Genomic DNA, 12,013 nt, shown 5'->3' with positions numbered 1-12,013 from the left:
CTGTCCCACCTCACCCCCAGTCTCTGCATACACCGGTGTGTGAATGCATGTGTGTGAATGGGTAAGCGCTTTGAGTGCCTTAAAGGTGGAAAAGCACTATATAAAAATGTGAGTGTTGGACCATTTAACATTTTTCCTGTGACAATCAACCCACTTGTCCCATTTGTCAGCCTCCATCATGCTCTGAGCGAGTGACAGGTGTAAGTGAAGAGAAAACTTAACTGAAGCTATCTGCGTAGTTTTCTGCTACCTCCTAAAAACTTTGCAAAAGATACTATGAAATCATGAATCTATAATAAAAAACGAAATCGTGATCTGGCTCTTAGAAAATCGTGGCACTTGTGGCCAACTAACAGCAATTTATTCATTTCATTTAAATCTTGAAGTGAAAGCAAATCCCTGTCATAAGTCAGAAATGCATTATCTGCATATGACCTGAAGAGTTTACTTATGAGCATAATAAATATTGAGAGGTTGCTTGGTTAAATAGCCTACAGCTGAGCAAAGAGGTGATATTTAGGGAGATGGCTGTCACTACAAAACAGAATTTATTAGGGTGAATAAAAGGTCAAGTTGCGCTGGGTTGGGAGGAAAGCGTTGTATCATGGGAAAAATATTTTTTTATTGGGGCAGATCATTTTTTTATTTATCTACACCTGCATAGCAACTTAAAGTGCATATGACACTTTCTCGTGTTTTTGTATATATTTCCTGGTTTGGTGGGATAGTCCTGCGGTAAATATGTATCACTGTTTTACATCAGATCAGTGTTTGTCAGGAAAAAAGTTAAGAAAAAAAGTAGAAAAACTCTGAAGTGGCGGAAGTAAGGATTCTGTATTTTAGATCTTAGGTCTAAAACAGAATCCTTCTACCCATGTCATCAACACAGAAATATTCCATCCAAAGTACATGGCAAACAGCAGATTTTTCTGACATAGTCGTTATTGATTTAACAAAATGAAGGTGTTGTCACCTATTTTTATTTGACTAATCATAACTACTATGCAATTTAGACAAGGTTTGGCCCTTGTTAACATTATGGTTGCTGGGTAACAGAACTGGAATTACTTCTATGTCTCATCTGCTGCCCAACCCAGAAGTGATGATGAAACTAGGCAACATTTTTTGTAAAATCTTAAATATAATTATATGAACTATGTCTTAGTGAAAAAGTACTCTAATCTGCCATATGTACATTCAGTCACTTGCTTCTTGCTTCTCTCACTCCATGGTGATTGGTTACTTTTACCTTATACAAATGCTGAACCGGATCATCATTTCCATTATAGACAAGACCCAAAAACTTGTAACGTTGCAACAAAAGTCTGCATTTGAACATTATTTGAGCTGCTCCCTACATCTGTATTAAATATTACTGGTGTGCAGAATGTTGTGATGTCATCTGAAACCCAACAATATCACAACAATATCAAAATAGATTAGATCATCTTTTGATTTTTATCGTCATTCTGCCCTGCCCACTTTTGCCTCTAAATGGTACAAAACCACACTTGCTTCCCATTGATTTCAATGGAGACTGATGGATAAAATATGATATATAGTAGGTTGATTTGTGTAAAATGCTCAGTGTTCATGTGCACTAACACTTAACAATGCCCTGATTCTCTGAGAGGCCTTAGGATGGTTTTGTAGTCTGTACAGAAGTTATTTGCTGTCAAGATGTCCCATGCAAAATAATACACCCCGAATGACGTTGGTGGTGCCGAAGGCAACTTCCGAAATAAGGTAAATAGGGACAGTAGTTAATTTGTGTCAGCTGCACTGAAGTTGAGATTTTAGTCAATAATTTCAAGACTGCAGGTGAAGTAGCAGTAATGCTCAAAAACAGTGATTTTTATTTTGATCCATTTTCAAGAAATACTAGGTTGGTGTGATTGTGCTATCAATCCAATACCAATGTCTTTTATTCAAACATTACCTCTGAGTAAAGGATCTATCATCTCTCTGACCCTTGAGTGCAGAAAAAAGCATGTCATTTTACATGCAACGTGTACACAGATTTTTTGTGGAGCAAATGGAGGGTCGGTTTCGACTGGCTAGCACTCTGGGCGAACGTTACCAACATGTTTTTGGAGGGATGGAAAGCCCGAGTAGTCTGCGCGGAGCCTCAGATATCACTTTAATTTTTCTTGGATTGTTGCATCACAGGTTAAAATCATGCCCAGTTTTTAAGTCCATAAATCATTGTTCTGAGCATTTCTGTCATCAAATTGTGTTCATTACCACTGCCTGCCTATTAGCATGCTGTTCTTGTTGCAAAAAAGTCTAGTTTGTTATTTTCCATGGTTCATTCCCGCTGCTGCCAGTAGACGTGTGCTAACACTAAATCAAGCAGAGAATCAAATCCTGCAGTTTTGAAGTTCAGAAATCATCGTTCTGAGCATTTCTGGCATATAGTGTTCATTATAAGTGCCTGTCTATTAGCATGGCAACAAAATTGTATTAATGTAGTTTTTTTCTATTATTTTCCATGATGCATTTCTACTTCTGCCAGTAGATGGCGTGCCAAGATCAAATCAAGCAGAGAAGTGTAACAGATGCAAATAATGTGTATTTTCTTTACATAGGTATTAATTTAAACTCTAATACATAAAATGGCAAAGCAAAGGTACTCAAAACGCCAAGAGCAAGACAAATAATGCATAATTTGCATCCAAAGAATCAAAGCAATACTTTGCTTTTGCTGTGCCAATATTACAAGGTAGATATTTTGGTACTGTATTGCCCATCACTAGTACTTTTTTGGGGGTTTTCTTGACACACAAAAAAAACCTACATCCATTTATGCAAACATTGAGTCATTTTATAACCACATGAATCTAATACCCCTCCACCGCAGCCTCACCAGCAGAAGTTGCAGTACAAATAGCAATACAAGTAGCAGTATTAAGTACCTGACTCCTGTAGGTATCTGTAGACCAGGAAGTTGACCTCATCGCTGCTAATGCTCATCTTTACTCCTGTTACACCATGAGGTCAGCAGCAGCACACTCCGCACCTGAAACACACACACACGTGGCGGTCATTAACAAGTCTAAACACAAGGAAAGCAAAAGAAAAAACATGGGAAGAGAAATGCATAAAACGATTCATCTACCATCTATACCGGTAGATCATGGGCCAAAACACATTAATTGTTCTGCTCATTATATTGTTGTAGAAGTGAGGTTGCATTTCCTCTGTAGCAATACAAAGGGTTAAGTTAAGCGAGAAGGATGTCTGTGTTAAGAATTAGTGTTGTCACAATATTAAAATTTCAAACTATTTCGATGCTAAGGAATAGACTCGATACCTTCCGACACCAAGATCATAATAAAAAAACACATTCTTTAGACAATAGTCCGATTTTCAACATTAAATTGTAATACTTTCTTTTATATTACCACACATCTTATATCTGTGTAATCCCCAGCCGACCAAGTATAAGTGGTCTTAAACTTATTCTGATACAGTGCATTTTAAAGCCATTCGGAAAAGGTTAATTTCTATCCTGTTAATAAATAACTGCTCAAATGAGTGTCTACTTCAGATACTAGCTTAAGTGTCAATTAGGATCAGATTTTCAACACTTCTGATAATCCTGGTCTATACACTGTAATAGAAAGAAGTAATCAGTGTAATCAGGCTTTCCCATTGTGTCTCCACTCAGAGCTGTAACATTTACTATAAACCCACCATTTATGAGAGACTTATTTAGGATTATTAAACCTAAATGACCATTAGCTGCAGACAGATCCACAATGTTCAGGCTGGAGGGACAATTAAGTAGGGCGTTGTTAAAAAAAAAAAAACACAACAAAAAAAAAAAACATTTGTTCAACTCTGGATACTTTGTTTTTCAGTGTCTGAGTCAATGAGCCAGTAATTGTATAGCACAGTATTATCTGCAACACAGGTGCTCAAGATGGTGCTCTATCTTCAGCACCTTTATGTGTTGTCCAAATAAAGCGCAGTGTATCATCTTAACCACACGAAAACACATCAAGTAGCCAGCTTTGGGCCAAAGTACGAAAAATCGGATACTAATCGATGCTAAAACTAGTATCAAAACTAGTTAACCATGTGAACAGGTGTCAAAAAAGTCACATTCACAGAAATTAACCTTTCCTGAAGAGCTTTAGAATGATCTTGAGCTAAGACCACATAGACTAGTGTACACCCTTGGACCACTGTGACCAAGTACAGTGATTTAATGTTGAAAATCACACGCTATTGTCTGAAGTAATAGTCGTAACAATTATTTGAATCTAATAGGTCAAAGTGTCAGAGCACCAGAACAAGCCAAAAAATCTATCCAGAAAAAAAAGGTCCACATTTCTGCTAAAATAGGCTGATTTACATCCATTGGTTCGTTTGGGAGCTTCACATTTGGCTTCCACCCAAACCGCAATGATGCCCTGTGATTGGTCCAGTCTCCGAACCACTGGTGGCCTGGACCCAATCGTAACAGCAGGAGTGCGGCCAAATGGATTCTTGTGAGTTTGTGAAATCGCAATTATTGCCAAGAATTCATCTTGCTGGCCATGTTAGTGCAGCTCTGCATTTTATATAAAGTGGCGATTTATTTTTTCAGAATGTATGGATGAAATTAGTTGATGCAGAGCAGAGGGTTAGAATGACACATCCATAAATCTCCTCTTTGGTTTTCGCTTTAGGCCTCCGGTTTCCTAATAGGTCTACCTCAGCATTCTTTTTTGATTGATTAATTGACCCTCCACTGTAAAAAAAAAAAAAAAAAAAAAGTATTAAATAAAAAAATACATAAAAAATGGAGACACATGTGACTTCATTCCCAAAGTCTCTCATTTAAGCCTTTCGTCTTTTGTACCCATCCCTAATCCTCCATTCCACCAAGACAACAGAAACATCTCCTCCTCTGCTCCATTCTTAAAGCCATATAACAGTTTTTACCCTGGCAGATACGAATTTAGCACATTTTCAACCATGTTACTTCAGCTACATCTTTCATAAGAGCCATTTTTGTTTCACAGCCAGTGCACATGGTGACTCATCGAAACGTTCTTATGTGAAAGCAGACAGACAGGGGAATTAAGAGTTTTAGAAGAACCAGCAGCAACAGTGGTAAAATGTGTGAATAAGACAGTATCAAAAGCCTTAACATAAAAGCAGCACCCAATGGAGGCAATTCACATTGATTTCTACAAGTTATAATGTTTTTCTCGCCAACGTAACACTTGAGTTTTCACTTAGTGATATGGATTTTCTTTTCCAGGCAATACAGATATCATATTCGTCCTGTTGCAGCCAATAATCAATATTTGCCAGTAATGATAACGAATAGAATAAGATTGACCATAAAACTCCATCCATAGAACCTTTTTATTTTATTTTATCCCTAACATGTGATGGCAACGTAGGGGACAATCGGCTGTAGTGGATCCTTAAAAATCCTTCCCATGTATTGAAATAATTTTCCTATTTTAGTTGTCAAATGTGGAGCAGTCCATTGTAGGTAGTGATTGTAATTAATTTTATAGATATTATTTCAAATCATGCAGTTTGGAAAAGCTAATGTATATCTGTCCTACATATTGGTGGAGCTTATAGACCATCAGCTGCTGGATTCTTAAAAAAAAAAATCAGTATTAGCATTCAGCACCAGCAGTGAAAAAAACATATTGGTCAAACTCCTGATGTTTTATGAGGACACTCCGATTACAGCTATGAGAAAGCAAACATTCAACAACTCTCTCCCAGTTACAACCTCGTAGCTACTTCAAACAACGGCATTCAAGACGTTGCAGTGAGCACCGGCATCATAATTCCGGTTATTTTGTATGGGGCTGCCAACCTTGACAGCAAATAAGTTCTATATGGACTACAAAGACGTTTTAAAGTCTACTAGAGAACTGGCGCATTGTTGACTATTTGAACATTTTACACAAATCAACGTGCTGTATATCGGATTTTAGAATGAATGGGATTCCCACTTAACTGGAAAAGCCATGACAAAGAAAGTGCAGTTTAGTAGTAACGATGCAACGATACAGATACTGGTATCAAATATCAGCGCCGGTTATAATATTAGCTGGATCGGATATCGTTTCCTTAGTATAAGTTAAGCCAATATCCTGCTTGAGTCTTTAATTGGATGTAATAAGACTATTTACAGGCTGATTTAGGCCTACAACTTCTAATGTTTGAACTTTAATTCATACAAAGCAGTAAAACAACACAATTGGATGTCTTGTATAATAAGTTAACTGTGTTTTAAGGAAATACTTGTAATTTTTATCCCTACATGGTTATCGGTTAATATCAGGTATCGGCAGGTACCTAAAGGCAAAGTATTGATATCGGTATCAGAACTGAAAAGGCTGGATTGGTGAATTTCTATTTAGTAGCGTTTAGAGGTAAAAGTGGGCAGGCTGGAATAAGGTCAATATGATTGTACAGAAGGGCACAAGAATGCATTTTATCGATAATCCAAAATGAGATTTTAGTAAATCTCTCTATGGGCTTGGTATGTGACATTTAAAAAAAACATTTCTCCAAAACTATTCAAATGTATTTAAATAGAAATATATCAATGTAACATACACATGTTGTAAGTGATGTACCAAAAAAGATTATATCAGTACTAAAGTTTCCCAGTATGTCCACTTACAATATATATCAAAGTGCAAACTATAAAGAAATGTATGTTAAATGGCCTCATTATAATCCTTTGGATACTATGGTGGCTCTATTAATTCAAACTGTATGTAGAAAAAAAAATGTAGCATTTCCACTGTTGGCCTCAATATTATAATTATAAAATAAATATAACAAAGCAATAACAATAATAAAGCAACCAGTAATACAGGCATGTATTTAAAGGTCCCATATTACACAAAATTGACTCTTGTGAGACATGTTATAATGCTGTTACCTCATCAAAAACATACCTGCTGTTGTGTTTTGTTTCATTCACATATGTTTGAGTAATCCTGGATAATTAGGCTGTCTGGATCCTGAGAGCTCAAAACACACATGAAGCTTATGATGTCCTGAAGCAGTAGTTTTCAAGTTAACAGCTACCATTTAACTTTACTTCAGTAGAGATTGGCTATTCCAGGGCTGAAATTATCCAAATGATTCTGGTGGAGGTGGAGTTTAAAACACAGTAGCGCAATTCCTTTATTACCACATGACATCATCAGGTGGATCAGAGTGTTTTGTGTTTGAGAGAAGAAGAAATCAACCTAAGTACGCAGGCTTTGTGTGTTAAACATGTGTGAATGAAACAAAACACAACTCCAGGTCTGTTTTTGATGAGGAGGAACGGATCAGAAAATAGCATAATATGGGCCCTTTAAAAGCCAAGCTATGAATGGAAAAAGCAATAGGTACACAAATTATATTTTTACTTAAAAACATTAAAAAAGCAGTGATCTTTTGCTGTGATCCAAAGTTATTCCTCATTTTCCTAACATAATATGACAACTTTTAGAGGCCAAAGCTGAGTTTTCGCTTCATGGTAATACAACAACTAGTATGCTAACAGTACACCCACATTACTTCCTGGTTTTCGGTCATTAAAAAAAACTCTAATAAGATGTAGACAGGACACGGTGGCCTCATTTTGACCCTGAGAGCTGGTTTTACAATACATCTGTACTGAGGTAAAACAAATTTTATCTTTACTACATGCAAAAATTGGGTACATCCATTTTAATTAATTACAGTATTATTTATGTTACTACTTTCTTTGTAATTTTTAGCTAATTTTCTATATCGAACCAAGCACATGACCAGTAAGTACTACAATCCTATGTTGTTTGGTGATGATTAGCTGCAGCCCTGATAGATGGTGAAGGGAGCACAGCCGTCTCTAATGGGATAATATGAAATCAATGAGACTGAGTAACTTCCATCTGCCTTTGGACATGAGCTCTGTACATAATGCATTAACCCCTCAGGCTCCATGCCACAGGTTTGGACCTAATAACTTTATCAATAAGAGGCGTCGTAGCGTTTACTGTCAACTTCCATTCTGATCAGCATCCATCATCATATGCATTGTATAACGGGGCAGTCTCAGGGAAACAACTGCAGCTTTCAATTGACAATCAGGGTAATCACATCACTATTAGGGGTCTGACGATGCACACGGATACAACAGTGAGATTCTGTGAGATACAGCAACAAAATAAAACATGAACTTGGAGATATATCGCAATGGACGATTTTGAAAACGTATTCTTATCAGCTTTGACCCCGGCTGCCTCAATGCTAGAAAACAAATGCCGTGCTTTGAACTGTGATCAAAAATAATTAAACTCAGCAAGAGAATTATATAGGTCCTGCCCATAGATTTAAAGTGATAGTATGTGTGGAAGTGGCACATAACCTGCATGATTACATGGAAATAGAAAGTTAAAACTATTCTTCAGAACACTCTCCATGGACATTGATAGGTTGTGTGCCATACAGTGGAAAATAACATTTCCATGAAAAATAAGCAGGAGAAGGCCCTCCTTCAGGCTAAATAAGAGTCAGGTTTGTGAAGATGCAAGCCCGTGCATAGTAAGAACACAAGTTTTTCAGTGCCATTAACCAATCCAATATGAAAAAAAAGCTTTTATTTCCATATAGCACCACATAAATCGACTACAACTGACTGGCAAAATTTCACGCTCAGAGCTTGCTTGATCAAAACCAGCAAGACTCAAAATGTGTGAAGATTATGGCTTCAAGTCAAAGCCAAGATATTCTGAGATGAATTTTAGATGCATTCTTCTGTCTGAACTGGAAATTGGTTCACCATCAACAAGTGGTTCATTTTTCAAAAAGGGCATTTACTGGTTGATGTTGGTTGTTTTTAGCATGAAAGTTAAGGACACAAAACATAATTCACACATAAACCAAAAGTGTATGACTATTGCAGACTGTGTGCAGACTGCTGTTTGGGTTTACTCCACCAACTTCACTATAAACCATGGCCTGAGAGGGCAGGGGCCCGGTTCTCCTGGGAAAATGTCTATTTTAGTTTGCGATCAAAACTGCAAATAATGCTCCCTCCACCATAATAATAAGTGGATGTGGCACTGCCCCTTGAGTGAACAAACCAAAGTGGGTCATGGTGATTGTGTTACATAAGAGGCAGCTGTGTGCTATTAGAGGAGCATACATCACAATAAGTATAAGAAGGTGCCAATGCTACCTACACATTTTCCTAAGTAATTGAATTTTTTGTCTAGACGCTTTTTGTGATGGTGGTCGGTTGTGCATCATAGTCCGAAATGTGAAGAGATAGCAGTATATTTTTAGAAAGTTCCAAAAGTGACCTCAGTTGGCAAGTCAACCAATCCATTAAAGCGTTTTGGACTAGTGCTGAAACATTACTTACAATCAAATCGAAATCGCAAAGACTGCATTTTTTTAAGTAGCGTAATTTCCTGCACAAAGAACAAAGTATTCGGTCCTATTCTGCATTAAAAAAAACAAAACACTAAACCCTTCAATACAAGAATCACATTTCAGAACATGTTTGTACAGTTTGTCAGTTCATATTTCAGTTTCTGTCAAGTCTTCTAGATGTATTTAAAAGATGAATCCTATTATCATAACATAAACTGCAAGTCTGATTGTAATCGCAATGCTAGTCAAAAAAATCTAAATTCGATATTTTCCCCCAAAATTTCCAGTTCATCCCTCTTTTGAATCGGATCCAAACACATGCAGCCATTGTGTCCTGGGGCAAGACACTTTGACACATATCAATCTGGTGAGAGCCAGGTTACCAAATATTACTTAATACCATTGTCCAAAAAGGCCTCCATGTTCACAGTGACTGCAGTTACACGTGCGCTCAAAATATGATTCTCAGACAGCAAAATCATTGTGTTTTCTGATCATGGTGCCTCAGTTTGCATATCATTTAAATAATCTTCCAGAAATCAGATTATAATCAGTTTTTGGTGTGCAAAGCCGCAGCAGGTCTTGAGGCTCAATTCTGATTTTTCAGAAATAATTTAATGGTATAATAGTAAGAAGAATGTGTTAGCATACGTCAATTTTGGCATCTTTCTCTTTCACCTTAAATTGTATAAAGCTGATGTTTGACTCACCTTCTTTGGCGAAATATCAATTAACTTTAAAATCTCACTTTATTTGTAGCTTCACTGTGGTTGTCTGGCAGATGTTTTAATGTTGTGTCTTTTCCAGTGAATAAATGCAACTGTAGCGTTTAGGCACTGTGGTCTTAGTGACTTATGTGTTATTGTAGTTACTTTAAACAATATCAGTTTTGAATCTGACATTTGTTCCCACGTATGAAAGTGTCTCGGAAAACATCTCTGGTGAATGTCGTTTTTAAATGATAACATCAAGTATTGAGTCTTACAGTGTAATCTGACAAACAAGCTTATAAAGTGATACAGACCATTCACTTTTGTGCCATACTTGAATCTCAACCAAGGCACAGCATGGTTTAGCAAAGTTCTGATGTGCTGCCATTTCATTGTGTGAATAACGCCACTGAGAGTATCCCAAAAATGTTCACCATACAGCCATACAACACTTTTCCATTTCCATTTTCACTCATGAGTCGTTTCAAAAGACAAATCTGATTGCCTGGGATCCAGAATACACACTTCTTTAATACTTTGAAGATGTGAGTCTGGTCACCAATGAATCTCCCCATTTTCAGATGGGCGTGATTGACAGGTGGATTACCCAATCAGGGACATGCATGGACCATCCGTATCGTAAAAAAAAATAATGGAAAAAAATATCATGAGGGTTGAAAAACATTAAAGATTTCTGCAGAATCAATGACTGAAGCACTACACTTTGATAGGAGACCAATGAGCTCTTTTGTTTCACGTGTCACTGAAAAAATATACCAATACTGGAACCAATATATCACCCATCCCTAACACATTTTCTGCTGTGCCCTCACAATCAAAGGAAGCCCATCCCTGTGTGTTGAAGTGCAGATGGAGCTCTTGGAGGCTGGTCTTTCTAGCACAGAGGTCACTGAGGCCATTGGTTATCTCAGTGTGGACACAGGCCTGATGGAGCCGATTAGAGCCAGGCACAGGACCAATCACTTACTCCATCTCTGCATATTCAGCTTGGAGCCCAGGAGCCCAATTACCACTATTGACAGGAGCTGTGTACTGCCAAGTACAAGGTGATACCACAACATAACAGCTTTTATGACGAGAAAGACTAGAGGTGGTTCATATATTGGCAAAAATTGATGCCTCAACTTGGATGATCACAATAAACAGGTGGCATTTTTATAATCCATCAGAAATCTGCTAAAATGGGTATTTAAATATTATGTTGAGCTATTAGAAATGACAGCTCTATTGGCACTCTAGGAGAGATTTCTATATTAGACATAGTCTAATATTGGGTATATTGCCTAGATCTTTGTGGGCATTGGTCCATGAATTAGAAGCCCTGAATCTAATTCTAAATGTATTTTGTGGCAGATGATTGTAAAAGCAGGGGGATCTGGGGTCCCCTCAGGATGTTTTGGAACAAAAATTAGGTCATTTCCTGTAATCTGGGGTAAATTAGATCAACAATTAAATGTTTATAGTAGTTAATTTCTGTCTGTTCAATGTAATAGTAGCGTACTTCTCTCCAAGATTCAAAGAAGGGAACACTTGTGGCACAGTTGGGGCTAACCTGTATTTTACACTCGCTGCAGCTCACTTGTGTTCAAATCCTGTGTCAGTGGTTCTCAGTAGAGCCTCAGCCCTATGGTGCCCCCCTGTGCTGTGCCATCCTAAATGACCGGGGTTTCATAAGCTTTAAGCACTCATTTTAGTTCCCTAAGCGCAGCTGCCTGTGAAATGCAGCCCTACACTGGACCGTGGACAAACACTCCAGACAATAGTCATAGTCCAGTCTAAAACTTTTGTGCAGACTCCTACCCTCACATTTAAATTGCTTCTAAAAAGAATTAAACTGAAATGTGGAAAATGTGTCACACATTGTCGCGTTTTTTGCACTACTGAATCTATAGACATAT

At 37.4% G+C, this 12,013-nt stretch overlaps 1 protein-coding gene across 1 annotated transcript in view; it reads right to left on the bottom strand.

Annotated features, from left to right (window-relative positions):
• Positions 1 to 12,013, bottom strand: part of tbl1xr1a (TBL1X/Y related 1a) — a 44,048-nt gene that overhangs the window by 13,962 nt on the left and 18,073 nt on the right. Inside the window, exon 3 of the mRNA XM_033964910.2 lies at positions 2,916 to 3,019. Within this exon, the coding sequence (XP_033820801.1) occupies positions 2,916 to 2,973 (58 nt within the window). The 5' untranslated portion in view covers positions 2,974 to 3,019. The remainder of the gene's footprint in view (positions 1 to 2,915; positions 3,020 to 12,013) is intronic.

Source organism: Periophthalmus magnuspinnatus, chromosome 4, assembly GCF_009829125.3.
Source record: "Periophthalmus magnuspinnatus isolate fPerMag1 chromosome 4, fPerMag1.2.pri, whole genome shotgun sequence".
In the NCBI taxonomy this organism is placed as follows: Eukaryota; Metazoa; Chordata; class Actinopteri; order Gobiiformes; family Gobiidae; genus Periophthalmus; species Periophthalmus magnuspinnatus.
The sequence above is the reverse complement of the archived record's forward strand: the minus strand, read 5'-3'. Positions and strand labels throughout refer to the sequence as shown.